We start from the raw sequence: 27,189 nt of genomic DNA, 5'->3' as shown, positions 1-27,189 counted from the left end.
ACTCCACATAGAGTTTGATTGTATTCCAAGATTGATTTTAATGGTGTTTGTTAGAGTTTTATCATAGATTTTAAAAGAGTTTATTAGAGTTTTAATTAGTTCATAAGAAAATATATATAATGTAGAAAAAGATAGGAGATTTTTTACCTCCATGTGACTAGCACACACGTTCAAGGACTGGAAAGCGTAGAGCACGTTCAAAGTTTATAGAGTTAACATAAGATTCGTCAGGGCCTTTTGTATTTATACTTACCACTTTAATTTCTAACGAAATCAGGCAACTCATTAATTCCTTCAAAATAAATTACTTTTTGAATACACAATTTTGTTTGACTTTTAAAAAGTCATAATTGAATACACTTGGATTTCGATGTATTTTTTTAATGTCAATTGAAATTTGAATTCAATACACTAAAACTTTTACAAACTCTTTTAAAATCTGAATTGAATGCACCCAAACTTTTAAACTCTTTTAAAATCTCAATTGAATTAGTTCCTATCTTAATTGACAAAAAAAAAAAAAGGACATGGAGAAAATTGAAAATTGAAAATTAGTTGATAGTTCGGGGGTAATTTGGCAGTTTACTCTTATGAATTTAGGGGCTCAAACAGCTTGACCTGCCATATCAAAGAGTTCTTTGATGCACCTCAATGGGTGAGATTTGGTTGCATTTGGACCCTGGACTTCATTTCCAAGTTTAATGCTACCTTGATCATACCCAGCATATAAAAGCTCACGCTAGAACGGAATATCTTAGATTTGGCATTAAGTAAGAAATAACACCATGAAGACAAGTATTGAATATGCCCGTCAAGGCCAAAGAGGAGCACCAAGTAAGTATAAGATTATAAAAAATTGAGGTCAACAATTTATCAGTACTGAGAAAAACAAGCCGGAAAAAAAATTTGAAGCACAAATTCAGAACTAATTGTTTTAAGTCTAACCGCAAAAACAGTGACCACACAAGTACAACAAAATTAAAAAGGGTGTCGCAATTAATTAGGCAGTGGATGCTTGTTGGGCTGCTTGCCTCTTTTTGGCCTCTTCGATGATAGTGAGCTTGATACCTTTTCCCTTAGGAAGACTTACCCATGGCTTCGTCCCCTTGCCAATGGTGAACACATTAGCCAACCGAGTAGCGAATTCATGGCCGGTGGCATCCTGAACATGGATTGTCTCAAAACTTCCCTTGTGTTTCTCCCTGTTCTTGATTACTCCAACACGCCCCCTGTTCCTTCCACCTGTAACCATGACCACATTCCCAACATCAAACTTAATGAAGTCAGTGATCTTGTTGCTCTCTAGGTCAAGCTTAATGGTGTCGTTGGCCTTGATGAGAGGGTCAGGGTAGCGAATGGTTCGCCCATCGTAGGTGTTGATGTACGGGATACCCTTTTGCCCAAACTGCACTGACCGGACTTTGCAAAGTTTAAACTGCAGAGAAAAACCATCTCAAAATATCAGAAAAAAGCAAAAGTCCATTAGTTAACAAGATGAAATGCCGGATTGTTGCCTATATAAAACCACCTTGCATACTAGTACAGCACAGCCAATACTTAAGTTGAATTCAAGTTATCTACTTTGAAAAAAAATAAGGAAAAAGATATCCAGAGAACTCAAATAAATAACCTTCGCCTCTTCATCCCTGATCGAGTGGAGACGGAACCGACCCTTTGTGTCATAAAGGAGACGGAAATTCTCATTTGTTTTGGGGATTGAAATAACATCTGCAAATCAGGGGGGAATATAAGTTCTTCAAAGTCAAAATTTATTGCCGTGAAATGGCGGGACACAGCTCCCAATACCAATGCGATTTTACGAATAGAACACATCCACAGAACATATGCACTTGAAGCAATTGAATACTGTTATATACAAACCTTTTGCTACTAAATACACCAAAATCTAATGTTTCTTTCAAAGAACCGAACAACTGGTGAAATATGGGTGCCTTGATAAAGAGAACATAAAAATCCTACAGCAATATCTATGGGACAATTGTTCTCATGAAAATACAACTCATATTGACACAAAAACTGAACACGGCCTAGAAGAAAAAGAAAAAGAAAAAGAAAATATTGATTCAGTTAGAAGATAGAGCATACCCATGAAACCCGAAGGATATGTCTTGTCAGTCCTAACCTTCCCATCAACCAGAACATGTCGTTGCATCAAAATGGAAATGACCTCACGGTAAGTGAGAGCATATTTCAATCTGTTTCGTAAGATAATGACCAAGGGAAGGCATTCCCTGGACTTGTGAGGCCCAGATGAAGGCTTGGGCGCCTAAGGAAGAAAAATAAAAGAAGAATGTAAGGAATAAAAATGGGAAATAAGGAGGATGCATGCACAAGCATCAACATAAAAAGGAAGACAAGATAAGATCTTCAACTTACAAAGGCACCGCCAAGTTTGTCAAGCATCCAATGCTTCGGGGCATTGAGCCTCTTTAAATGCTTCTTCAACCCTCTTGCCTGTAAAAGCCACAAGCATAAAGTTCAGCACCCCAAATGACCCCATTTGTATAAGAAAACAAACTCAGCTTGCAAAAAAACTTATTTTCGACTCTCTGGCTCTTAAATCTATACAGGAAATAACGTTATAACATCCAGAACCAAAACCAAGCAGCATAGCTGAAATTTGAGCTTATTTCACTTTTCAGGCAATGCAGAAAATCATGAAAACGGAATTTACAGTAAAAAGCCGAAAGAGGTTAAAGACCCAACATGAAAATCTAGATCTGGGTATTACATATTATGCGGATTTGAAAACGATAATAATAAGAGAAAAAATTCTATGACGATCGGCGAAAAGAGAAATAAAAACGAGGAGATAAAAAAATTGCAAAATGAAGAAAAAACAGGTGAGAGGGATGCAAGTACCATTTTGGGATTGTGAGCTTGACCTCCGGGAGAGTATCTGAGCCTCCGCAGCTATAGAGCTCTGCACACACTGCACAGAGAGAGAGGGGGAGAGGGGGAGAGGGGGAGAGAGAGAGTAGCGCCTCCTAAAACCCTATAGAATTGGATTGCATGGTGTGCTTCAAGGGACCAACGGCTACTTGGGCCTCAACTTACTGCTCCACCTAAGCCCGGATCCGATTTTGAGTTGGCCCATTTTGGGTACTTGGCCCACTTGCAGCTCCGGTCGCGGTTGAGGTGGCCCGTTAGACCGCGCCACCGCTCGAACTAAAAGTTTAGCCACGCGGCGTTCAGAGACGGGGCGAGTTGCGCCACTTCCAACTTTCAAGCAGTATGGACCGCCTAAAAAAAAAGTTCAACGCTATATTTAAATGAGAAATTGATCATTACATTTCCCGATTATTCCTTTCTTCAGGTCCTTAACGCAGAGAGACAAACTGAGACGGAGAAGATGAAGCGGGCCATGGCGGCTGTTCTGCTAGTATTATTAACGCTACTCGTTCATTCAAATGCCGAAGAAGAAGCTTTCGATGTTCGCCATCACCTTTCTACTGTTTCCAGGTTTCTCTCTCACAAAATCAAAATTTCCCATTCATTTGATTACGAATTTATTACATTTTTATTTATATTTAAGTGTGTTCTAGTGAATCGATATGTCGTTACTAGATTTTTGGTTCTTATTGCTTAGCCGTCTGCTTGGTTAAGAGTAAATTGCAGAAAGTGTTTCAAGTTGCAATTTTTTTCCATATTTAAATTAAAGAAATAATATTTTCAAGCAATAGAGGGTAGAATTATCATGGAAAGAGAAATAACTAATGGGTTTTTGTTGCAGATACGGTGTCGTTAAAGGCATTGCGGACAGTTCATTTGTTCCATCGAAGATTCCAAATGGATGTACTCCCATCCACTTAAATCTTGTGGTAAATTTATTTTTTGACATTGTCATTGCCAATTTCCAAATTTCCATTTGTGTTTCAACTGTTTGTGTGTTCAGTGTTTGTGTTTCAAACTTCAATTAGACAAAGAGGCAGTAATAAATTTTGCTATCAGGAATTACTCAGATTTGTATGAACTTTGTGTTCGCGTCTGTAAGTATGTATGTATGTATGTATGTATTCTGGTTGCATATTTAGTTATCAGATGTGATTCTTTTTAAGCATGACTCCTACCCCGTTTGTTAAGATTAGCTTGCTGGCTTTCCACAAGCGACATTTATTTTTAAATGCCTGAACTAGAGAGTTTCACATTTATGGCTCCTGATGCAACTTCTATTATTAGGCAAGGCATGGAACTCGTTCTCCTACCAAAAAGCGGATTAAAGAGTTGGACAACTTGGCAACTCATCTGGAGGTTTTACTGAGAGAAGCTGAAGAACAGAACCTGTCTTTGGAAAAACTTCCTGGTTGGTTAAAGGGTTGGAAATCTCCTTGGAAAGGAAAACTGAAAGGTGGAGAATTAATTATCCAAGGAGAGGATGAACTCTATGATCTTGGGATCAGGACTCGAGCAAGATTTCCAAATTTGTTTAATGATGATTACCATCCAGATGTTTATGCAATAAAGGCAACACAGGTAAGATTTGTTTGTTCTAGGGCTTTTTTCTTTTCTTTTTGTTTAGAGCATTCAAGTATATTTTTCCTATATGTGATGAATTATGGCCATGATCAGCCTTGTTTTATAGGTTGTTGGTAACTTTGAACATGGCATAATAGTCATCTATTAACTTGGAAATTTTCTATTGCAATGTTTGGAGTAATTCTTATTTTCAAGTTGTGACTTTAAGATGATCGAAGTTAATTAGATCTCTCTGGCTGTGAATATCAGCCTCAGATTTTTGTCAGTTCTGTTTGAACCTTTCATCTTATGCATCTTTTTTATAATGTGATAGGTCCCTCGGGCATCAGCCAGTGCTGTGGCATTTGGCATGGGATTGTTTAGTGGGAAAGGAAGTCTTGGACCAGGGCGTCATCGAGCTTTTGCTGTAATCAGTGAAAGCCGTGCAAGTGATACAAAGCTAAGGTTTCATGATTGTTGCCAAAACTACAAGGTATTCTGCCATCCTGATCTTTTCCTTGATTTTTGAACACGTGCAACGCACACAATCTGATTACACTTTCTTAGTTGGTGGAATTGGGTGTAGCTGGACTGGGTTGCCATAACCCCCATTTTTATTGGTTTATCTGCAATTCTGTGCTGTATATGGTGGTTGACGAAAACTTTTATGACTTTTATGCATGTAGGCATTTAAGAAAAGTCAGGAGCCTGCTGTTGATAAGCTTAAGGAACCTGTTTATGATGAAATAACTTCAGCATTAAGAAGGCGCTACAGGTTGAATTTTACAAGGCAGGATACAACTTCTCTGTGGTTTCTGTGCAAACAGGTGATTGCTTTCTTTCTGTTTTCATACACAAAACTCATTTTATTGCTCTCGTGGACTGAGCTTGTGAATTAATTATCCCTGAAGTGCAATTGATTTTATGGTCATCTGTGGTTTGTTCTATTTGGCAGGAAGCGTCCTTGTTGAATATAGTTGATCAAGCTTGTGCACTTTTAAGCCCTTCTGAGGTATGCTAATTTTTTATTGTCAAGATTAACCAAATTTCTTATATTATTCCATGAAAATCAGGTTATTCTGTATAACATTTTTCGTTTGGACCTGAATATGATATATGAACATATATGATAAGCCATGACTCTGATACTGTGAAGACGACTAAAATGAATGAAACTAGTTACATGATGAATACTAGCCTTTTGGCTTGTAGTTACATCTATGAATGGCGAGGGCACATCAAGTGAATTGGTGCTGAAATTGAATTACAAAAAAAAAAAAATCTTTGAAGAATGCATTAGAGTAATTTGCCCCCTCCCCTTTGATGTGGTTTAGTAATATCAGTAAACACGTGATCTCAATGGTTTTTTGTTAGTTTATTTACATGAAAAAAGTCTTCTGTGTTTAGGTTTCTTTGCTGGAATGGACAGATGATTTGGAGGCCTTTATATTAAAGGGATATGGTAAATCAATAAACTATAGAATGGGAGTGCCCTTACTTGAAGATGTTGTGCAGTCCATGGAGCAGGCTATTAAGGCTGAAGAAGGTAACCCAATAGTGCGCAGTTATAACTGGATAATACTGTGTCACTGAGGACTATTAAACCTCATGGATATGTCAGTGTCTATTTGGACTACACTTAAATGTGGAATTCTTTGCATTATGTAGTTGTGTGTAAGCTATATGATTTCTGGTATTCCAATTCTCACTCACTCTCTCCCCCTCCCCTTTTCTTTGTAGAAAAACATGCTCCTGGTAGTTATGAGAAGGCGAGACTAAGGTTCGCACATGCAGAAACTGTCATTCCATTTTCATGCCTACTTGGACTTTTTCTTGACGGATCTGGTGAGTGATTTCTTCAGTAAACTCTTAATTCGTTTGCATGATCTTGGTTTATGTGCAGGTGGGAATCTAAATGCTCATGTATATGGGTTCTTCTATATTCTGTTCTCATAGTACGGGTTATGTTTTCTATGTTTCAGAATTTGAAAAAATACAGAGGGAACAGGCCTTGCCACACCCTCCAAAGCCTCCCCAGAAGAGAAATTGGAGGGGCCATACTGTGGCACCTTTTGGTGGGAATAACATGCTGGTTCTGTACAGTTGTCCAGCCAACACATCAAACAAGCACTTTGTGCGAGTGCTGCACAATGAACATCCCATTCCAATGCCAGTAAGGCCCCATTCTTTACTTAATTTTAACTTTCTCGAACATTTTCGGATTCCAGACCTTCGTTTCACTTTTGAACTTAGAAGATTTCATGAGGAACACAATTGGTATCGGATTACAAATTTCTTTTCATACATCTCTTTTTAATGGTGAATAATGGCCAGCTGTTTCAGTCGTAATGCATAGCTCTCTGTTTTTGCCTCGTATTGAATTCTCAGATAATAATGTTTTGGTGTTTAGGGTTGTGATGGTACTGATTTCTGTCCACTTGATGTGTTTAAGGTACTATTTCTTTCTACCCTACTCTCACATTTAATAGATATGATCATTCAGCTCATTCTCATTTTACCATTTGTGTTTTTCCAGGAAAGAATTGTTGCTCCTCATTTGAAGCATGACTATAATTCTATGTGCGATGTAAAACTAGAACAACAGGAGCAGAAGCCTGTTGCTAGTAAGTTATCTCAACTGTTCCCTTGGATGTTCTCACTGGGGAATGGTGATAAAAGTTCCCTCGATGAATTGTAGTTTCTTCTTGTTTTCAAGTGCGGGAGGGATAATTCTTGCACTACCTTGAGTGACTGGGATTCACAGCAGCCCTTTCTTGTAGCAGACCTCTGTTTTGGATTGATACAATTGCTAATACTGAATCCGTTCGTCTTGTTGCAGTTTGAATTATCTGAGGCTGGCGGTAGAGTAGTAAATTTTGTAACATTGTCGTGTTGTAGTTTTGCTCATAACAAAACAGCTTCTCTGCCTTGCTGGGACTGGTGTTCATGGAGAGATGGATGTCGTACACGTATTAACTACTTCTGGAGTAGCTTGCACATTTGTTTTTACGCTTTTTTATTCTAATGGAAAGTATTGACTGAGGGATCTATCAATTTGATTGTCTTAAAGCACTTTCGATGCCAACCAAATAGGGAGACTGTAACTTTCTTTTGGGCAAAGATGAAAAAGGAGCTGAGAGTTGGATGATATTTTCTTTATGCGTGAACCATATCTTTACTTTTCTGTGTTCCAGAGCATTTGTTTTAAACTATGTGGATTTTATGTCGGTAAAACATGATCCAAAGTTCATGAAAATTCTAGAGCATATGGGCTAGTTCAGGAGCTTTATATGTGAACTTAAGCCAAAAAGATGTAACAGGATATTCATGCCAATTTGTTGGATTGGAATCATAAATTGATTTACATGCATCTAAGACGTAGTACAAGGCACCCAAGGATTCATGCATTCATGCATTGTAATGATGGTGGGACGATCATATTTGTTCCTCTGCAACCTGCAACCAGCAATTTGTACAAAGCTAAGCCAGAGCTACAAATGTTGGAAGGAGACTAACAAAGAAAAACTTCTAATGGCACCTACCTTCAAAGTTTCTGAGTTCAAGTTCTCGTCGTTCTTGAACCATGGCACAGCAGCAGCACATGAGGTGAGTGAAGAAGTCATCACAAGAACTTCCCTGTAATCAAACAGTAAATCTTAGTTAAGATAAATGATAGCAAAACCCTAATCTTTTAGTAGTGAAATAGAATATGAATTATGAATACTTCTATGTTAAAAAGTTGCCGCAATTTCCTTCTCACAAAGCAAGTGTAACAGCAACAGGCACCAAAAACAGAGCATGCTATTAGGTTATTGGTTGCTTGTTCACGAGCTGTGGTAAAATTGAAATAGTTAAAATCAAATCAATTAGAAGAACCACATGGAAATCACACTATCAAATGTACAGATGTTGACAGCTCACATATTTTTCCTTCTGACACCACATTGGCTATCCATGAAAATGTTCCACAAGGGTAGACGCAGCTCTTCAGGCCTATTGAAACATGGTAACTTACACAGTGAGAAAAGAGAGAGTTTAGAAGGAAGATAATGGCTCTGAGAAACTCACTTAGACAAGGCTCGCTGCAACAACTGAAAAGATCAGCCTGCCACCCGAACCGCCCTTCATTCTCTGGCCGTAAGCCATGGTCTCCATAGATGGATTTGGCATTGGTTATGTACCTGTGCCATAAAATGCTTTAACCCCACCAAATAACAAGCCAGAGAAGCTTCCCAGTTTCTCAAACACTTACCCTGATACCACATAACTTGGTTCATTGACAAGAAGCTTCTCAACTTTCTTCCCAGGCAGCACACCACTGACCACATTTTCTGCTACATCAATAAGATGTTCAATCACTCTGCATTGATCGGGGCCGTCGTTAATCGTTCTTGACCGCTGCAATTCAATATTCAGCTTCTCCTTCTCCTCCTGAAGTGCCTCACTGAAAGTCAAGTTAGGATATTTTGGAGACAATGACTTCTCTAATATCTCTGCATCTGTCCTTGTTCTATCAGGTTTCAATACCACATTCTGGGCCTCCATGTCCTCTTCCTCAAGTGTATACATTCTTTGATCCTCTTCAATGGCCTGCAGGCCTTCCTTCAAATTCTGGATTCACAGTCACAAAACCAGTTATTAATTATAATTAGTTATCCATTAATCCAGCCTGTTTATATTGGTCGAAAACGTTATCTTGTCAAATAATCTATATATTGTGATATATGGTAAAATCACATGTCAGACCGTCTAAAAAGAAAGTGCGTTACTAAGACGTACCTGCAGGCGAAACTCATGAAGCAGAGAAATCATGGGGAGGACTAGGAGACTGAGGTGGCGGTTAATCTCAGCTTGGACTTGGCGGAATTGATACACTACACTCCACCCCATGGCAAGCATGTAGAGACAGCTCTTGTCTCTGCAACTCTCCACTAATTGAAGTGCTTTCTCAAGAGCCTCTTCAAGACCAACCAACGGCTCCTTTGTAGCTGGGAGCTTCATCAGGTCCGTTGATTTAATCTTCTCGAGCAAGTTTCCTATCATCCCTACGTGCTCAGCGAGCTGCCCACAGTTGTGGCGGTGTGTCCTGGCGTTTCGAGCCAAGGATACGATCGTGTTTGTGAGACTCAGAGCGTCTAGCCTTGATGATGCCTGAGCAGAAGCCAAGCTTGCCATTCTGGAAGCTTTGAAAACTGATATTGATACAAAGGACCAAGGAAGTACTATGTGGACAAATGCAAGTGACATATCTTTTGCTTTTCTTCTTCTTTTTTTCTTTGGTAGCAATGGTGGTGCAACTTTGTTTGCTTTGTGTGTCGTGAATGCTTTTTTATCAATCGGTTCTATCTTTTTCTTTCTTGGTTTTGCTTTGTGAGGAAGGAAATGGACCGATGACTGTTGTCATAAAATATAAGCGCAATATATATATTCAAATGCAGACTAATAATAGGTAAAAAAAACAAACAAATAATTTTGTTTTTGTTTTTAATTAATCATAGTTACTAGCATTGATGCATCTTGTACTAAAGTTCCAGAATGCTTTTAATTGTAATAAGCAAAAGATCCCATGTATCAAATGTCAAGATTCAAAATAAATGATTTGATTATATAGTGGATTTTAGCTCAAGTAGTCGATATGTCCGAGTGGTTAAGGAGACAGACTCGAAATCTGTTGGGCTTTGCCTGCGCAGGTTCGAATCCTGCTGTCGACGCAATTTTTTTTTTTTTTTTGGGGTACATTTTAAATTTGGGCCTTGGTCCCTGATGGGCTATACCCGCCGACAAAAAATAAGAAATCAAATGAAAGCTCAAGAAATATCCCTTTCCGGTACTAACTTGAGTTTCTGAACGTCTACGCTATCTCTGCTCAAAACCCTAACCCTCAATTTTTCCGGCGCGCCAAGCACACTGATTTCCCAGAAACAAACACACACACACACACACTCTCTCTCTCTCTCTCTCTCTCTCTCAAAACCCTGACCCAACAACCATGGCTTCCCACGCACCGAACTTGGAGTGCCGCATGTACGAGGCCAGGTACCCAGAGGTAGACATGGCGGTGATGATCCAGGTCAAGAACATCGCCGACATGGGCGCCTACGTCTCGCTCCTCGAGTACAACAACATCGAGGGCATGATTCTCTTCTCGGAGCTCTCCCGCCGTCGTATTCGAAGTGTCAGCAGCCTCATCAAGGTGGGCCGAATCGAGCCCGTCATGGTCCTCAGGGTCGACAAGGAGAAGGGCTACATTGATTTGAGTAAGAGGAGGGTTTCCGAGGAGGATATCCAGGCCTGTGAGGAGAGGTACAACAAGAGCAAGCTCGTCCACTCCATCATGCGCCATGTGGCCGAGACTTTGGGCATCGATTTGGAGGTATTTTGGTGTAATTTCAGTTGTTTTGGTTTTGTGCTGTTTTGAATTCTCTGAATTTTGTATGAATTCTAACTTTGGAGAAGAACATCAGGCTTTTTATGCCGGTCTGATGTGTAGCATTAGCACCACAAAACTTAGAAATTTATGCATACCTTTTTAATACTACCCATATTTGAATGCAATTTTCGATATTATGTTAATGTTAATTGCGTTTTGTGTAATGGTAGATGCTTCGGTTTGTTTAAATAGCGTTAATTGGGTCTGCATGTTTTCTATTTAGAGGCATGCTCAAACAAATTATTGATTGACTGGTGGTTAACCTGTTTTGTTTGTTATGTATTGTTTTCATAGGATATTACCCTATCACTAATTGACTTTACTTGTTACAGGAGCTGTATGTCCATATTGCCTGGCCGTTATACCGGAAATATGGTCATGCTTTTGAGGTGAGGATGTTCACCATCTTTCAATGTATGTTTGTGGTGTTAATTCTCAGTAGTGAACATGAATTATTACTTTGTGCAGGCTTTCAAAATAATTGTGACCGATCCTGATTCAGTTCTTAGTGCCCTCACACGTGAGGTCAAAGAGACCGGCCCTGATGGACAAGAGGTAATGCCTGTTTGTGTGAGGATTTTGGGTCATATTCTCCTGTTTATGTTGCATATGCATAGGTGTGATACTTCCTTACATCTTAATTTGTAGGTCACTAAGGTGGTTCCTGCTGTGTCGGAGGAAGTGAAAGAGTCTTTGGTGAAGAATATTAGGAGAAGAATGACCCCACAACCATTGAAGATCCGAGCTGATATTGAAATGAAGTGCTTCCAATTTGATGGTGTTCTTCACATTAAGGTTTTGTGTTGTCCTTCTGTGGAATCTGCTTATTTTTCTTTCATGATGCTTTCTCTATGGCTGGATTTTGATTTTGTACATACATGTTGTTCTTGTTTTTGCAGGATGCCATGCGGAAAGCAGAAGCTGCAGGCAATAATGACTGTCCTGTGAAAATTAAATTGGTTGCTCCTCCACTTTATGTTCTTACCACACAGACTCTTAATAAGGTTTGCTGACACTGATTTAAATCTTGAGTCGATCAATTATTGTTTCAACTGCATGATTACTGTGCGGTAAACTTGATCATCCACCAAGCAAGATATTGGCATATTGATAATGTCCCTTATCAACATGACATGTTTTTTTTGTTAAGAAGCAAACTGTTTGATATTCAGGTTATAAATGTTTGTTTTCCTGCCTGGCCAAAGAAAAAACATTAGTCCTAAGAATATATCTCCTCCTTGCACTGATTTCCCCTAGTTAAGAGTGTTCAAATTTTGTACCTTGAACCTTTGAATTTGAGTCAGTTAAGATATTACCTGATGGCTGCTCAGAGGATCACATCCTTTTCCCACATTTTTTTCCTGCATTGGTGCTATATTGCGTTGTAGGTTTACGGTCTGGCCAATATCCATTTAGTAGTCTGTAGCTTCAATTTCAACTTCGAATGTAGTTATGGGACTATTCAACCTTCCCATTCTAGCACTATTTTAATTTCTACATAATGTTATGGTTCTTATTCATTGCTTGATTTGTATCATCCATTTTTCCAATTCCTGCCCACAAAGCATTAGTTATTACTTCTCTGCTAAAGATACTATATTCAGGCACCTAGTAATGTAGAAGTTTCTGCTGACTTCCCCAAAGGCAGTTGTGAAGCACAATGATAGTTGCCGCTTGCCGCTTTTGCTAATGAATTTTATAATTTCTGTTCGGGCTGGCCAGGAGCAAGGAATAGCAGTTCTAAGCAATGCAATTGAAGCTTGCACGCAAGAGATAGAACATCACAAGGGGAAATTAGCAGTGAAGGAGGCACCCAGAGTGGTGAGTGTCAACCCTCTTCTTTATATTTTGTCTCTTTTATAAGTCTTTTGGTTTTCCATATGTTTCTTTATATTCAGCTGACTTTGAATGCTTATCAATCTTTTAGCAGAAGTTTTTATTTTCGATACTTCATACCATTGAATTTCATATCTATAGTAATCTTAATTGACTTGGCATATAATTTTTTTTCATTTTTGTGTCTAATATGGTGTACTGATGTAGGTGAGTGAACGGGATGACAAACTTCTTGCTGAACACATGATTAAGCTTCGCCAGGAGAATGAGGAGGTCAGTGGTGATGAGGGTAGTGAGGAAGAGGAAGACACTGGAATGGGAGAAGTTAACGTGGAAGGTGCGGGCCCCGGCGTTGTAGATTGAAGAAGAATTTTGTGGGATAGATAGTGGCTTACCATTTTCCTCAAGCAAGTTCCTTTTTTAACAGTTGTATAAAACCAATTTCAAAGTATCCTATCATCGAGATGTTTTGGCAATTTACCTTATTGAGCAGAGTTTTTTGGAGGATACTTGACACCTTAATAGTTCAATACTTTAAAACAGTAATGGATAAACTTTTTGTGGCCCTCCCGTGTATATGTTTTGCTCTCTCTCTCTCTCGCGTGTGTGTGTATTGGTGAGCAAATGGATTTATTTATTTTTACTTTTTAAATGATTGATATAATTTTTAGACGAGCTGTTGAAAACAGAAATAAAACAATTGCCCAGTTTTATACTGTCTCGACCTTTGTGAGATCCTGATAGAAATACAGCCTTCTCCATTGGATATCTTGATAAGCTGCTTGGCCACTCCATATACGTCCCTTTCTTTCTCTATCTCATTTTCAACAAAGCTTTAAAACACACCAACACAGAGCTAGCAAAATGGGAATTAGCTCAGTCCCCAGCTTCTCCAAAATGCGGAAGCTGCCATGCATATTCACACTCACGCTCTTGCTCCTCTGCCTCACAATCCTCCTCTTCACCAAAACCAACACCTCTTCTCCTCTCTTGTTCTACTCCGATGTTCAGACCTCAAACCCCATCACAGCACCATCCCTCCAGACCGGTGCCGTTTCGGATGGAGCCACTATTGTTTCTGTGACTTTGAATTGGGAACTCTGTAGGGGTTGGGGAGCTGTTGATTACATACCATGTTTGGATAACTTCAAGGTAATCAGGGCCTTGAAGACGAGGAGGCATATGGAGCGTCGTGAACGGCATTGCCCGGAGCAGAGTCCAAGGTGTCTGCCGCCACTTCCCAAAGGTTACAAGGTGCCAGTTCCGTGGCCTAAGAGCAAGGACATGGTGAGATTTATGTTTTGGTAAGATTTGTTTCTGTTTTTTTCCTGCTTTGAATGGATAAGGTGGGTAGTGGTACTTCATATTTGGTTTGGTATGTGTTAAGCACATTTCATAATTTCTCATTTGGAGAAAGTGATTGCGGAAATGTGGCATGGGCACAATTCTGTACTAGGAGTGGGCATAATTCAGCTTTTCAAACCGAAAACCTATTATGATATTTATAAATTCAAAGAAATTGCGGACTTCACATGCACACCACATTCAGATACTAACATAATTAATAACTAAACTGAAATGGACCAACCGAATTAAATAATTTAATCTAAGTAATCTAGGAATTTAATATAAGAATCTAATTCAGAAACTAATACTCTAATTTACTCTAACCAAAATCGTAATCGTAGATTCGTAGTGAGTGCTATTAAATGATTGATTTTAATTTTCAGACGAGCTGTTCAAAATAGAAATAAAATAATTGCAGAGTCGAAAACCTGTGTCTTCTCTTCGTCGGATTTTCGAAATCCTGCTAGAAATACCGCGTACTCTTCTCGATCTTGAATCTTGAATCTTGATCAGCTGGCCTGCACCGTATAAATATACGTCCCTTTCTCTCTCACATTCAACAAAGTAAGCTTTAACGCGCAGAGAGGAACAGAACTCTCAGAAATGGGCATCTCAGTCCCAAGCTTTTTCAAAGAGCGAAAATTCCCTTTCATCTTCACACTGTCACTCTTGCTCGTCTGCGTCTCAGTCCTCCTCTTCACCAACACCAACACCCCTGACCCTCTCTTCTTCTATTCCGATGTTCACACGTCGTCGTCTGCACAACCCATCGTCATCGCTTCTCCTCTACCCGCGGACACCTCAAACCCCATCACAGTGCCGCCCATCCAAAACGGTCCCGTTTGGGATGAGACTAGTATCCCTGTTTCTGTGAATTTCAATTGGAGACTCTGTACGGGATCGGTGGCTGTTGATTACATACCGTGCTTGGACAATTTCCAGGCGATCAAGGCCTTGAAATCGAGAAGGCATATGGAGCATCGCGAGCGGTATTGCCCGCAGCCGAGCCCCAGGTGTCTGGAGCCGCTTCCGAAAGGTTACAAGGTGCCGGTTCCGTGGCCTGAGAGCAGGGACATGGTGAGATTTATACTTTGGTAAGATTTGTTTCTGGTTTTTCTCAAATGGGTTTATTGCTTTCAATGAAGAAGGTGGGTATTTTGGTGTGTTACTATGTTATGTCAAGATTCAAATCCAAAGGGTATAGCTTGTAGATATTTTAAGCAATCGACTTTAACATCTAATTGTTCAAGAAAAACTTTCATGATTTTATGGAAATGTGAAGTTGGTGGCATATCCTGATTACTGCAGCATTCAATAATGTATTGGTGATTTTCTTTGTTTTTAGATATGGTATGACAATGTTCCTCACCCAAAGCTTGTTGAGTACAAGAAGGACCAAAATTGGGTAAAGAAGTCTGATGATTACCTTATTTTTCCTGGCGGTGGTACTCAGTTTAAGGAAGGAGTTAATCACTACACTGACTTCATTGAAAAGGTACAGGGTTACCCGCCTTTGCCACTTCTGATTTTACATTGCTTTTGAAATTTTTTATATGGTTTTTTATTTCTGTTTCACTCCAGACTTTACCAGTTATTGAATGGGGGAGGCATGTAAGGGTTGTTTTAGATGTTGGTTGTGGTGTTGCTAGCTTTGGTGGCTACTTGCTGGACAGAAATGTTATTACCATGTCATTTGCCCCAAAAGATGAACATGAAGCTCAGATACAGTTTGCTCTTGAAAGGGGAATTCCTGCTACTCTCTCGGTTATTGGAACACAAAGGCTGACGTTTCCCGACAATGCATATGATTTGATTCATTGTGCAAGGTGCAGGGTTCACTGGGATGCAGATGGTACTTTGTCTAAATAAATCACTTTCGAGTTTGAAGTTCTTTCTTAATTCATTTCTTCTCTGTCCTATTTATTCTCTCTGTTAATTTTAATGGTTTTGGTTAGTGTAGGTGGGAAACCACTATTGGAGCTCAACAGGATTCTTAGGCCTGGAGGTTTTTTCATATGGTCTGCTACACCGGTTTATCGTGATGATGATAGAGATAAGCGTGTATGGAAGTGTTCGTAATCTGATCCCTCTCTCTCTCACTTATCCCTCTGGTCACCTTCTATTTTCTTTACTGGACTACATTTCATGGAAGCTTCTAAATCCATCATATAATTAGTGTGGAGTTTAGCAGCAATATTTACTATAAAATGTGAAGATATGTTAAGCCGATCTAAGTTGGATGTATATTCATGTTTCTTCCAGCTATGGTGGCTCTGACAAGATCAATGTGCTGGGATGTTGTCGCTAAGACTGTTGATTCAACTGGAATTGGGCTTGTAATATATCGGAAGCCCATCTCATTTGTACGATATTTTAAACGCAAAGAAAATAAACCACCTATTTGTGGTCCTAAAGACAAGAAAAACAGTTCATGGTAAGGATATCTCTTCTCTCGTATTGCTGCTACTGCTTATCTAAGAAGAGTACTCTTTAGACTTGTCCTAAATCTTGTCTAAGTTTGTGTTACAGGTATGTGCCACTCAGTTCTTGTGTTACCCTACCACCTCGATCTAGCTGGCCCTTACCCTGGCCCAACAGGCTTACCAGTAAACCTCCGAGCCTAGCTACTAATCCAGAAGCCGAGGAAATGTTCTACAAGGACACCATACATTGGTCTGCACTTGTGTCAGATGCCTATGCGAACAATGCTGCTATTAACTGGTCAAGTGTGCGGAATGTAATGGATATGAATGCTGGTTATGGAGGGTAAATTTAGCAAATGAGTAGTTGCTATTTCCATATTTTACTTTTGTTGTATCATCATTACTTAGTCATTGGTGTTAGATGATCATTCCAGTGCTTATTATTTTTGGAAGTATGCTTATTGTTGTTGCTCTAATCCAGTCCTCTTTTTCGGGTGGTGCCTTTCAGATTTGCTGCGGCACTTACCGATCAACTTCTCTGGGTAATGAATGTCGTCCCCGTTCATGTACCAGATACTCTGTCTGTCATTTTCGACAGAGGGTTGATTGGAATTTACCATGACTGGTGCGAGTCTTTGAATACCTACCCTCGAACATATGATCTACTGCATTCCAGTTTCCTCTTTGAAAACCTTTCGCAAAGGTACGATACAATTTCACACTACTCTTGTGACCTTTTGATTGCTTGCCAGTACCTACCTGCTATAGAACATCTGACGAACGAAAACACTGAAACATGATTACAGCATGTCAATATTATTTTCATCTATGCCACGGTCAACAATTTTGGCTGTAATTAGTCTTCGCTTTTGTCAGATGCGACATGATAGATGTAGTGGTGGAAATGGATCGCATATTAAGGCCTGGTGGGTATTTAGTGGTTCAGGACACAATGGAAATGATAAACAAGATGAGGCCAATTTTGCATTCGCTTCACTGGTCGACAGCCGTCCACAAAGATCAGTTTCTTTTTGGTAAGAAAGGTTTCTGGCGTCCAGGAAGAGGTTCAAGTAAATCATGAATGAAGGTTCTGATCTTTTTTTCGCCTGTACAATCAATCTTATATCATATATTAATCAATTGTAAGATAGAAGTAGAAAGTTTTGAATATTTAGCTTTTGACTTGCAAAATAAGCATCCGCGGTCATAGATAAGAAATTATTTCCATAGTGGTAATGACACAGCTTTTGGCATTTTTACAATCTATGCCTTGTATTCATTCTCGTTGAGACAAATACAAATGAAAAGGAAGGCATATTACAGACACAGATGACTAAATCTTATACATTATTAAGCATAAACCAAATGCACTTTGTTGTGCAATGTGACTAAGGGGATAAGCGGAAAAGATTAAATAAGAAAAAAACTCATACATGGATAGGAGTTGGAAGCCATGAAAACTTGCAACAGAGAAAGATAACCAATGGAAACAAAATCATCATGAGACAGACAAACAACGGAAGGTGGAGTTATCCCTGATGAGGTTGCCATCACTTGTACCAACAGTTCTTGAATAACAACCAAACTCACCACTGTAACGAAAACTCTGCTCAGTATTTGCAGTTCCAGAGAGAACAGAGTGATCCTTCACCTCCATCCACCCTCTCGAATCCTGACTGTTATAAACCTGACTCGAATAGTCTCCATGCAAGCTCTTCTCCTTCATGGAATGCGACATGTTTGTGACTAACACATAAGTGTCCTTGTGAGACCCAGGTAAAGTAGCAGTGATGACATTGATAGGGTACCTCCTCCTAACTCTGGTCCTAAGCACCACCGCACCTTTCTCATTCTCAACCTTCACTTCCCTTTTGGCCTTGACTTTCTGCTTCACCAATTTATAAGTCCCGTTCTTTGCGAATCGAATCGAGCTCTTGAAATTGTACCGCTGGGAGAATGTGGTGGTGTAGTTGCCTGAACTGGACTTAACCCATCCCACAAACTCACTGCTTCTCTCTGCTCTGATCTTGAAAACCCCATCAAGCTGTTTAAACTGGGTACCTCGATTCACTTCAATAGCAGGAGGCAGAGGCAAAACGCTTGATTTGGCCTTCACCTTTTTTGATTGATGGTCCAACCAAATGTGCAAATTGGCATCCACAAGCCAATATGAAATCCCATCAGCCACTCCAATTCCAAAGCTATGAGCTTTGCCATCTAGAAGCTTCTCCAGAAATGGCGTCAATTCCAAATCGTACGAAGGAAGGTCGAAGGCTCCGATGGCCACCACCGGTTCCCAAAACAGAGGGTTGATGCCACCGGTGAACACCACTGGAAATGGAACTTCCGAACCCACCATTTCGCCGTCGACTGTCACGAAAACCTCTCTGTAAGCTCCATTGCCGCGCCCGGTCGCTAAGTTGTTCGTTGTGATGTATAAATTTGGCGGGTTGGAGTACCAAAACTCGTCGTTCCCGTGAAACGACACGTACAGCTCCAGTACGAGTCGTCGTGTGTTCCGTGGAATCCGGATTTCCTTGGAGTGGAAATCCGATTCGCTCTCGATTCGGAACCAGCATCCTTTATCTCCGTTATCGGATATCGGTAAGATCAAATCGGCCGGTTCGTAAGCAACAGTTCCCAAATTTTGATATGGGATTATCGAAGCAATCCTCATAACGGGGTTAAGCGTAACGGCGACGTTTCGGTTGTAATAAAGGAAATGGACTTCGACGTGGTAAACGCCGGTGTAGACGTGGTCAACGACGTTCTCGAGCATCATCGTGAGGTTGAGGCGGCAGCGCGCGAGGAGAGAGGAGTATCTGGTGATGTCCTTTCGAACCTTCCAGAAGATTCCTTTTTCTGTCGGCTCGGCCGTGCTGGTGCGGAGGAGCTCCGCGCCGCCAAGCCACAAGCCGACTATCCGGTCGTACTGCTCGCCTTTGCATTTGGCGCGAAACTCGAGGCCGATGTGGGACCAGGGAGATGGGCAATCGGACGGCGGGGAGTAGCCGGTGGAGAAGGGAGGGCTATTCATGGTGTTGGCGAAGGAGTGCCTGAGGACTCGGTGGGAGCAGGATGGGGTCAGCTGATCGAACGGTAGGGGATGGCCGAGCTCGAGGTATTCTTGGGACTTGTGTTTCAGAAGATTGGCAGATAGGGATTTGGTAAAACGATCTGGGAAGGAGGAAGGTGAGGCTGGGTTTGTGAAGAACAGGAGAAGCAGGAGGAGTACGCCGTACATTTTTGCGAAGCAGTGCAGTGGAGTGAGAGGTCAACTTCAAAATAACGGTTGCAGGGGGATTTCATTTTATTTGGCTTTTATCTATATTTATTTATTTTAATCTGAAATTATGAAATTAGTTGCAACAAATTCACAATAAACAATCAAAAGCCAATTGAAAAAAGGGTCATGCTAGGGAGACCAACTTTAGATACCAACTTGTGTACCAACTCTTTAATAGAGGTGGAGCCCACCAATACAATGGGTCCTACACTCTATTAGAGAGTTGGTACACAAGTTGGTATCTAAAGTTGGTCTCCCTAGCATTTTCCTTGAAAAAAATACAAAAGAGTGAAGTTTCCTAGTTAATAGCGCCAATACTATGAAATTGGCTCCGTCCATCTTTTTCCTTTTTCTCATCCCTTTCCATTAATCTAATTGAAACACTGCGCATGATAATGAAATGTTTTATTGATTTATTTATACCAATTATTCTAAATTAATTTAATTTAGAAGATAGGGACTCGAGCTTCGGTACAAGTCACTGTATAAACCAACTGTCCTAATTCACGTATCCATACTAAATAAATGAAAATTGCAAACCATTTGCTAATTAAGATGTTAATTGCAAATCATTTGCTCCATTAACCATTTAACCTCCTCTGCTAATAAGAAACTCGGTGATATCATCATACCCCATTGCCGTAGCCATGTACAGAGGGGTGGCGCCGCTGTTGCTCTTGGCATTGACATTAGCCCCATTCTGAACCAACATCTCAACGGTCTCCAAGCTCCCGCCCACAACAGCCAAATGCAAGGGCGCATGGCCTTCGCTGTCTCGGCATTCCAATTCCAACCCAAATTCGATGAGCATCAGAGCAATATCCTTGTGGCCTTTAATGGCTGAGGCGTGCAGGGATGTCAAGCCATATTGATCACAGCAATTTATATCTGCGCCATTTTGCAACAGCAATTCAACATGCTTCAAATCTCCTCGTCTTGCCGCCATCAATACTAGTTCTCCCATTTCTAGCTTCTGCATGGCCAAAAATGTATCATAATCAAAGATCAAATCATTATTCTTCGTCACATAGTCCCCCCGTTTGCACCTAAATTCGTATCCCTTCACCTTAGTTAATTTAAAATGGTTCGCACTTGTTTCATATCAAAAAGAACAAAATGCATATGAAATTAAATTGGGCCTCATATTAACCAGATGACCCTCATGGAAACCCATCAGTCTTTGGGCTCAAATCAAACCCAACAAAATTAAGGTGTTTGTCTTTGTAAAACTACTTACATCCTTATCACAAGCAGCATGTTGGATCGAACGGCGGTTATCACATACTCCATTCCGGCAGCCCATACCAAAATCCAATCGATCGCAGGCCGCTGCCACTTGTGGCTCCTCGTGTCCGTTGGATGCCCATTTGGAATCCACCTCGTAATTTACTTGCTCGGACCTCACACGTGCGTCGATCCTCAATCCAGCTTCAAGCAGCAAGTTAATCATGTCCTCTGGGTTAACCAACTCGGTCGCAACTTGAAGGAGCGACTCAGCATCCCCGGGTGGAAACTCGGTGAGAATCGTTCTCTGCCGCTTGATTATATTCCGGGCGGCGTTGTAGTCCCCGCAAGTGACAGCGTGGCGCAGAAGAAAGGGGCCCACGAAGGCAACCTTGAGCTTGAGGTCGTGAGAGGAGCCGCGGGAACAGGAGGAGAACCACTGGTTGATTGACTCGGACTCGGAGTCGCGGGTGAACTCGGAGGTTCTGATGAGGAATCGGTCGGACGGCGAGCGAGGAAAGGTGGGCGGAAGCTGGGCCTGAGGCTTGAGGATGACCTGGAAGGTAACGTGGCATAACGGAGGGATTAAACCGGTGGGTGGTTTGACGAGGAACTTGTGAGGCGAAGATGTCTGGACCTTGAAGGCTACAGGGGCGGTGGCGCAGAGGGAGGTCAGGCGCACGTTAGCTCGGCATTTGCAGTTGAGTGCAAAATCTATGCGAACCTCTTGCTCTGAAACTTGTACTAGTTTTTTCTCCATTGGATAACAGGCCTGGAGATTTGTGAATTGTCTGAATGAAGGAGGAGGAGTTTTGTGGGAGGGGGAGAAGGACATTGGCATTTGCGCTGGCACATACGGTTACTCACGTGATTCTGTGGGTCCCACCACTCGTCCTTGGATTCACGGACTTTTGTCCTTTGCCTCGCCAACGAAAAATATAAGGTGGGTACTAAAAAGTTAAAAAGAAGACTTAATGACCAATCAACAAATAAAACATCAATCCTTTCGCAAATAAAAAAATAAAAAAATAAAAAAATAAAAAAATAAAACATCAATCAAATAAAAAATCAACAAATAAAACACATATAGTGACAGCCAAAAGATAATTAAATTATGAGAGTTCACTAATAAGCATCGGTACATATCAAAACAGTTGGTGTCAAATGGGAAAAATAATTGTAAGATAATCTTCAGGAAATTTTTTAGTGTATCTGTTACATGTGTACTTATTTATTATATTAGATATTAAATTCATAACATATTAATTTTATTTTTTACTCATATTATAATATATAAATTAATAATATCATATGTCGATATAACAATGCCCCGGTAATTTCTCCACTTTATGCCTACGTCCCAAATCAAAAGTTTTAGAAGGCTTGTAACTAATTTGGAGGATGCTGACTTAACAAATTTGGCAACTAGCATGTGGAAAGACTTCACAACTCAATTATATCAAGCCTTACTAATTTGAAGGTTTGTGTATACCTAATTCATCACATCATTAAGAGGGGAGAGACTTTCATGAAACATAAATAATACTATTTTATTATCTCCGATTAATAACGTTGTGACATGCGTAACAACACTTTCATATAGCATAGTATTATTAATCAAAAACAATAAAATAATGTTATTCGCGTTGTAACTAAAATTTTCTCCATTAAGAGGCTCTCCGTGATATTGAAAAATTTGTTGTAAATAATATTGGTGAAGCCCACATAAAGAGAAATGATGGAAGAAAAATGATTGTATTGAGTATGGAAGTCAAAAGGAGAAATGATGGTGTTAGAAAAGAAGGAAGATTAGTCAAAAGATGAAATCATTATGTTGGGAAGATTAGTCTATAAATAGGCTCGCTCATTCACTTGTAATACACACCAAAAGAAGAGAAGAAAGAGTGAGGAAAGAAAGAACGGAAGAGAGAAAGAGAAAGAGTGAGAGTCAGAGAGAAGAGAAAGAGTGGAGTCTATCTGAGGAGAAATTCTGTCAGTGTAAACACTACAAAGAGAAATATAATTCCACTCCCAATATTATAGTGGTACTTCTCATCACTGATTATTCTAGTTTTATAACACGTTATCAACACGAAAGTCTCTCCTTTTTATTTTTGAATTTTTCCCAACTCAACACTATGTAGTTATTTCTCTGTCTCCTCTCTGTCATATGTCTACTCTCACTTTACTACTACGACGACATGCAAACTTTCTTTTTTGTGTTCTCACAATTTCTATGTTGTTTCATCCATGCTTGTTTAATTTACTTCTTTGTAACGTAATTTGGAATGACGTGGTTTTATACCCCGTCCTGTTATTTTATGGTGGTGTAATTTTTTACCCATCGCATTGTAACACAAATTATTGTAATAAAATGATGGTGTGATCTTAAAACCCATCTATTATATCTTGAATAGTGGCGCAGTTATATTGCCCACAATATATGATATATTATGGACTTCTTATACATTAGGTGGAGGTTTTTATCCCCACATTTATTTTATTTATGGTATGGAGTAGGTATATTACCCATACGGCAATATTTATTTAAAAGGGTGGTGCGGGTTTATCGTCCATGCCTTTACTTTTATTTAAAAGTATGGAGCAGAATTAGTGCCCATACAAGCACATTTACTCTTACTTAAAGTATGATGTGGAATTAACCCTCATACTTTATGAATTTACTTTACTGTACATTTACTTTTATTAAAAGTATGATGTGGAATTAACCCTCATACTTTATATTTCCTTTTATTTAAAGTATGGTGCGGAATTAACGTCCATACAGCAAGCAATTTACTTTACCGCATATTTAATTTTATTTAAGGTATGGTGCGGGTTTATCGTCCATACTAGCAAATTCATAGCACTTTATTTTTATCAACAATTAATATACCTGAATAATGAGGGCTTGAAATTCCTATTAATAAGTGGCTTAATGTCCCAGATCTCGAGCCTAAAGTTTCGGATGGCAAACTTGGCAAAACTAGAGTTTGCTGCCTTGGACCTTTCCGGGGACAACTATTTATCATGGGTCCTGGATGCCAAAATTTATCTACGAGCCAATGGCCTCGGACAAACAATTGTAGATGAGAATGATGTTTCGCCTGAAGAGAATGCGAAGGCCATGATCTTTCTTCGCCGCCACATCCATGAAGCGCTGAAGAGCGAATATGTGGTGGTTGATGAACCGTTGGTTCTATGGAAAGCTCTAGGTGAAAGATACGATCACCAGAGGATGGCGACTCTCCCAAGAGCTAGATACGAATGGACTCACTTGAGATTTCAAGATTTCAAGTCAGTGTCCGAGTATAACTCTGCTATGCACAGAATTACCTCATTAATGAGGCTATGTGGGGAAAATATATCTGAGGAGGATATGCTCGAAAAAACTCTGAGCACTTTTCATGCTTCAAATGTCCTCCTTCAGCAGTAATACAGACATAGCGGTTTCAAGAAGTACTCGGAACTTGTATCTTGCCTATTGTTAGCTGAGCAGAATAATGAGCTCTTATTAAAGAATCACAAATCTCGCCCAACAGGCTCAGCACCACTTCCTGAAATAAATGCTGCATCTCAGGAAGTGAATGTCATTTCATCTCGTGGTAGTATCCACAAACGTGGGCGAGGGGGCAAGCGTGGCCGCTGGCAAGGAAGCAGAAAAGATCGTGGTGCCCGTTCAGAGGGTTTCGGTCCAAGGAGCGGTCCATCCACGAATGGCAAAAATACATCCCGTAATAAGGGAAAGGCACAGATGAACCATGTGCCTAGAAATGTTGAAAGCACTTGTCACAGATGTGGTGCAAAGGGACATTGGGTGCGCGCATGTCGTACGCCCAAGCATTTGGCGGATCTTTATCAAGCTTCAGTTAAGAACAGGAAAGTGGAGATAAATTATATTGATCATGCTCCACCAGCCACAGATGGCTCATCAGAAATATCGCGTCAGCTAAACAAGACGCATCTGGATGTTTCTGACTTTGTTACTGAAAAAGGGAATGAAGCTTCTGAGTCCGAATTAGATTAAATTCCTTAATGTATTATTTGTATTAGATGAAGTGTTGTTTAATTTTTCATCCAATAAAAGTGGTAATTTTTTCTTCTTTATTGATTACAGTGTGCGTGTGCTTATTTGAAGGCATGGATGTAAATTATGGATGCCCTCAAAACAAAGGCTATGGCAAAGATATTTGTCTCGCAAACAGCGCGACTACTCATACGATCCTTCAAGATCGGAAGTATTTCTCAAAATTAATGCTTACAAAAGCAAAGGTAACAACCATATCAGGTCCTGCAGATCTGATTGAAGGCTCAGGGATAGCCCAAATTATGTTACCAAATGGAACAATACTGTCCATTCCAGATGCTTTGTATTCATCTAACTCCAGAAGGAATTTGTTGAGTTTCAAAGATATACGTTTGAATAGCTACCATGTTGAAACAAAGAAAGAGAAAAACATGGAATATCTTTGCATTACCTCCAGTGATACCCAAAAGCGTATACTGGAGAGGCTTTGTGCACTCTCATCAGGGTTGTATTATACAACCATACGGACAATTGAGGCACATAGTGTCATGGACCAAGAGTCCATTGACTCAAATGCTTTTAAGCTTTGGCATGATAGGTTGGGTCATCCTGGATCCACCATGATGCGCAGAATCATCACCAACTCTAAAGGACATCCCTTGTTGACTAAACACATTATGTTATCAAGTGACATCTTTTGCCAAGCTTGTTCACAAGGGAAGTTGGTGATCAGAACATCACAACCGAAGGTTGATGTTGAGTCTCCATCATTTTTGCAGAGAATTCAAGGGGACATTTGTGGACCTATTCATCCCCCATGTGGACCATTTCGGTACTTTATGGTCTTGGTGGACGTATCTACTCGATGGTCACATGTTTGTCTTTTGTCTACTCGAAATATGGCATTTGTTAGACTTTTGGCTCAGATAATTAAATTACGAGCCCAATTCCCAGATTATCCCATTAACTCAATCAGACTCGATAATGCTGGTGAATTTACATCTCAAACTTTTGATGACTACTGCATGTCACTAGGCATTAACATTGAACACCCTGTTCCCCATGTGCATACTCAAAATGGCTTGGCAGAAGCTTTAATTAAGCGCCTTCAGTTGATAGCACGCACTTTGCTAATGAAAACAAAGTTGCCAGTTTCTGCTTGGGGATATGCCATTTTACATGCAGCATCACTTGTGCGATTGAGGCCCGTCGCCAACAATCAATATTCTCCAATACAACTCGTATTGGGGAATCAACCAAACATTTCACATTTAAGAATTTTTGGGTGTGCGGTATATGTGCCCATTGCACCACCGCAACGTACTAAGATGGGCCCTCAACGCAGATTAGGAATTTATGTTGGTTTTGAGTCACCATCTATCATCAGATATCTGGAACCCCTGACGGGTAATATTTTTACCGCACGGTTTGCGGATTGCCATTTTGATGAGACAATCTTCCCATCATTAGGTGGAGAAAAATCTGTGTCTAAAGAACAAGGCAAACTCATTCCTGAAAAACGACATGAATTATCATGGAATGTATCCACATTGTCTCAATCCGATCCTCATACTGCTCAATGCGAAAACGAAGTGAGAAGGATCGTTCACCTCTAAAGTATTGCAAATCAGATGCCAGATGCATTTAATGATGCAGCAAAGGTGACGAAATCTCATATCCCAGCTGCAAATGCACCCGCACGGATTGATGTCCATAATGGACAAGGCAATGTGCCAGCAAATGGTTCATCTGTTGCACGCCTGAAGCGTGGCAGACCACTAGGCTCAAAGGATTCAGTTCCTCGAAAGAGGAAGTTGATGGACAAAATGAATCCAAATGAAATAAATAGAGAGCCCACAATTCATAATTCAAATGCCCCCAAAGAGGGACATGTACTTCCTGGAAAGAAAAACGTCGTTGGTGAGACAAGTGCCCCTGGAGTGGCAACTGTACCTGAAAGTCAAGAAATCTCCATAAATTATGCGTCCACTGATGAATTGTGGAGTAGAAATGAGATGATCATCGATGATATATTTGCATTCTCAGTGGCTGCTGAGATCATAAAAGATGATGATATTGAGTCATGCTCTATTAATGAATGTACACAGAGGCAAGATTGGCCCAAGTGAAAAGATGCAAT

General features: G+C 40.1%; 8 protein-coding genes and 1 non-coding gene across 11 annotated transcripts; 5 read left to right on the top strand and 4 right to left on the bottom strand.

The window, feature by feature from the left end:
• LOC18784581 (40S ribosomal protein S4-1) lies at positions 797 to 3,008 on the bottom strand. Its single transcript, XM_020556820.1, has 5 exons — positions 2,884 to 3,008; positions 2,398 to 2,475; positions 2,107 to 2,287; positions 1,631 to 1,728; positions 797 to 1,435 (listed from the first exon to the last, which is right to left on the bottom strand). The coding sequence occupies exons 1-5, from the start codon at positions 2,884 to 2,886 to the stop codon at positions 1,001 to 1,003; spliced, it is 795 nt and encodes a 264-aa protein (XP_020412409.1). The 5' UTR covers positions 2,887 to 3,008; the 3' UTR covers positions 797 to 1,000.
• LOC18785898 (multiple inositol polyphosphate phosphatase 1) lies at positions 3,120 to 7,658 on the top strand. Its single transcript, XM_020556819.1, has 11 exons — positions 3,120 to 3,483; positions 3,755 to 3,842; positions 4,201 to 4,494; positions 4,811 to 4,969; positions 5,163 to 5,303; positions 5,432 to 5,488; positions 5,884 to 6,022; positions 6,217 to 6,321; positions 6,459 to 6,649; positions 6,887 to 6,928; positions 7,013 to 7,658. Exons 1-11 carry the CDS (start codon positions 3,374 to 3,376, stop codon positions 7,172 to 7,174), a joined length of 1,488 nt encoding a protein of 495 aa, XP_020412408.1. The 5' UTR covers positions 3,120 to 3,373; the 3' UTR covers positions 7,175 to 7,658.
• On the bottom strand, positions 7,375 to 10,020 carry LOC18784858 (protein MID1-COMPLEMENTING ACTIVITY 2). The gene is made up of 7 exons (XM_007219287.2): positions 9,256 to 10,020; positions 8,729 to 9,087; positions 8,545 to 8,657; positions 8,398 to 8,469; positions 8,201 to 8,307; positions 8,019 to 8,112; positions 7,375 to 7,932 (listed from the first exon to the last, which is right to left on the bottom strand). The coding sequence occupies exons 1-7, from the start codon at positions 9,721 to 9,723 to the stop codon at positions 7,877 to 7,879; spliced, it is 1,269 nt and encodes a 422-aa protein (XP_007219349.2). The 5' UTR covers positions 9,724 to 10,020; the 3' UTR covers positions 7,375 to 7,876.
• Positions 10,106 to 10,187, top strand: TRNAS-CGA. Its single transcript has one exon. It is a non-coding gene; the product is annotated as a tRNA-Ser (tRNA).
• Positions 10,267 to 13,308, top strand: LOC18787100 (eukaryotic translation initiation factor 2 subunit alpha homolog). The gene is made up of 7 exons (XM_007218193.2): positions 10,267 to 10,849; positions 11,239 to 11,295; positions 11,375 to 11,461; positions 11,555 to 11,701; positions 11,806 to 11,910; positions 12,629 to 12,727; positions 12,950 to 13,308. The coding sequence occupies exons 1-7, from the start codon at positions 10,466 to 10,468 to the stop codon at positions 13,103 to 13,105; spliced, it is 1,035 nt and encodes a 344-aa protein (XP_007218255.1). The 5' UTR covers positions 10,267 to 10,465; the 3' UTR covers positions 13,106 to 13,308.
• On the top strand, positions 13,514 to 17,838 carry LOC18785492 (probable methyltransferase PMT23). Of its 3 annotated transcripts, XM_020558351.1 has the most exons (9): positions 13,514 to 14,029; positions 15,032 to 15,166; positions 15,435 to 15,584; positions 15,671 to 15,941; positions 16,050 to 16,160; positions 16,352 to 16,523; positions 16,619 to 16,855; positions 17,021 to 17,215; positions 17,389 to 17,774. In XM_020558351.1, the coding sequence occupies exons 1-9, from the start codon at positions 13,607 to 13,609 to the stop codon at positions 17,591 to 17,593; spliced, it is 1,899 nt and encodes a 632-aa protein (XP_020413940.1). In that variant the 5' UTR covers positions 13,514 to 13,606; the 3' UTR covers positions 17,594 to 17,774. The 3 variants fall into 3 exon arrangements, with proteins under 3 accessions (XP_020413940.1, XP_007220560.1, XP_020413941.1); XM_007220498.2 differs by lacking the exon at positions 15,032 to 15,166 and having other exon boundaries at positions 13,520 to 14,029; XM_020558352.1 differs by lacking the exon at positions 13,514 to 14,029 and having other exon boundaries at positions 14,065 to 15,166; positions 17,389 to 17,838.
• Positions 17,766 to 19,886, bottom strand: LOC18785917 (peptide-N4-(N-acetyl-beta-glucosaminyl)asparagine amidase A). The gene has a single exon (XM_007218877.2). The coding sequence runs from the start codon at positions 19,754 to 19,756 to the stop codon at positions 18,011 to 18,013; it is 1,746 nt and encodes a 581-aa protein (XP_007218939.1). The 5' UTR covers positions 19,757 to 19,886; the 3' UTR covers positions 17,766 to 18,010.
• Positions 20,195 to 22,173, bottom strand: LOC18786039 (putative ankyrin repeat protein RF_0381). The gene is made up of 2 exons (XM_020556383.1): positions 21,036 to 22,173; positions 20,195 to 20,771 (listed from the first exon to the last, which is right to left on the bottom strand). Exons 1-2 carry the CDS (start codon positions 21,861 to 21,863, stop codon positions 20,388 to 20,390), a joined length of 1,212 nt encoding a protein of 403 aa, XP_020411972.1. The 5' UTR covers positions 21,864 to 22,173; the 3' UTR covers positions 20,195 to 20,387.
• On the top strand, positions 24,439 to 25,049 carry LOC109947448. The gene is made up of 2 exons (XM_020557441.1): positions 24,439 to 24,481; positions 24,565 to 25,049. Exons 1-2 carry the CDS (start codon positions 24,439 to 24,441, stop codon positions 25,047 to 25,049), a joined length of 528 nt encoding a protein of 175 aa, XP_020413030.1.

The sequence above is a fragment of the Prunus persica genome, chromosome G2, assembly GCF_000346465.2.
Source record: "Prunus persica cultivar Lovell chromosome G2, Prunus_persica_NCBIv2, whole genome shotgun sequence".
NCBI lineage: Eukaryota > Viridiplantae > Streptophyta > Magnoliopsida > Rosales > Rosaceae > Prunus > Prunus persica.
This window is presented reverse-complemented; position numbering and strand designations above follow the sequence as displayed.

Bases quoted from the DNA above. Each gene is read 5' to 3' on its own strand.
- LOC109947448 (XM_020557441.1), top strand. From the start codon at position 24,439: ATGTCCTCCTTCAGCAGTAATACAGACATAGCGGTTTCAAGAA. The intron at 24,482-24,564 runs GTACTCGGAACT...CTCGCCCAACAG, and splicing joins AGACATAGCGGTTTCAAGAA to GCTCAGCACCACTTCCTGAA.
- LOC18784858 (XM_007219287.2), bottom strand. From the start codon at position 9,723: ATGTCACTTGCATTTGTCCACATAGTACTTCCTTGGTCCTTTGTATCA. The intron at 8,308-8,397 runs GTGAGCTGTCAA...ATTTTACCACAG, and splicing joins GGTGTCAGAAGGAAAAATAT to CTCGTGAACAAGCAACCAAT. The intron at 8,113-8,200 runs GTATTCATAATT...GTTTGATTACAG, and splicing joins GGCAACTTTTTAACATAGAA to GGAAGTTCTTGTGATGACTT.
- LOC18786039 (XM_020556383.1), bottom strand. From the start codon at position 21,863: ATGCCAATGTCCTTCTCCCCCTCCCACAAAACTCCTCCTCCTTCATTC. The intron at 20,772-21,035 runs GTAAGTAGTTTT...TTGGCCATGCAG, and splicing joins ATGCTGCTTGTGATAAGGAT to AAGCTAGAAATGGGAGAACT.
- LOC18787100 (XM_007218193.2), top strand. From the start codon at position 10,466: ATGGCTTCCCACGCACCGAACTTGGAGTGCCGCATGTACGAGGCCAGG. The intron at 10,850-11,238 runs GTATTTTGGTGT...TACTTGTTACAG, and splicing joins CTTTGGGCATCGATTTGGAG to GAGCTGTATGTCCATATTGC. The intron at 11,296-11,374 runs GTGAGGATGTTC...TACTTTGTGCAG, and splicing joins AATATGGTCATGCTTTTGAG to GCTTTCAAAATAATTGTGAC.
- LOC18785898 (XM_020556819.1), top strand. From the start codon at position 3,374: ATGAAGCGGGCCATGGCGGCTGTTCTGCTAGTATTATTAACGCTACTC. The intron at 3,843-4,200 runs GTAAATTTATTT...TTCTATTATTAG, and splicing joins CCATCCACTTAAATCTTGTG to GCAAGGCATGGAACTCGTTC. The intron at 4,970-5,162 runs GTATTCTGCCAT...TTATGCATGTAG, and splicing joins ATTGTTGCCAAAACTACAAG to GCATTTAAGAAAAGTCAGGA.
- LOC18785917 (XM_007218877.2), bottom strand. From the start codon at position 19,756: ATGTACGGCGTACTCCTCCTGCTTCTCCTGTTCTTCACAAACCCAGCC.
- LOC18784581 (XM_020556820.1), bottom strand. The intron at 2,288-2,397 runs GTAAGTTGAAGA...TTTCTTCCTTAG, and splicing joins ACAAACTTGGCGGTGCCTTT to GCGCCCAAGCCTTCATCTGG. The intron at 1,729-2,106 runs GTATGCTCTATC...CCTGATTTGCAG, and splicing joins ATATCCTTCGGGTTTCATGG to ATGTTATTTCAATCCCCAAA.
- LOC18785492 (XM_020558351.1), top strand. From the start codon at position 13,607: ATGGGAATTAGCTCAGTCCCCAGCTTCTCCAAAATGCGGAAGCTGCCA. The intron at 16,524-16,618 runs GTAAGGATATCT...TTTGTGTTACAG, and splicing joins GACAAGAAAAACAGTTCATG to GTATGTGCCACTCAGTTCTT. The intron at 17,216-17,388 runs GTACGATACAAT...CGCTTTTGTCAG, and splicing joins TTTGAAAACCTTTCGCAAAG to ATGCGACATGATAGATGTAG.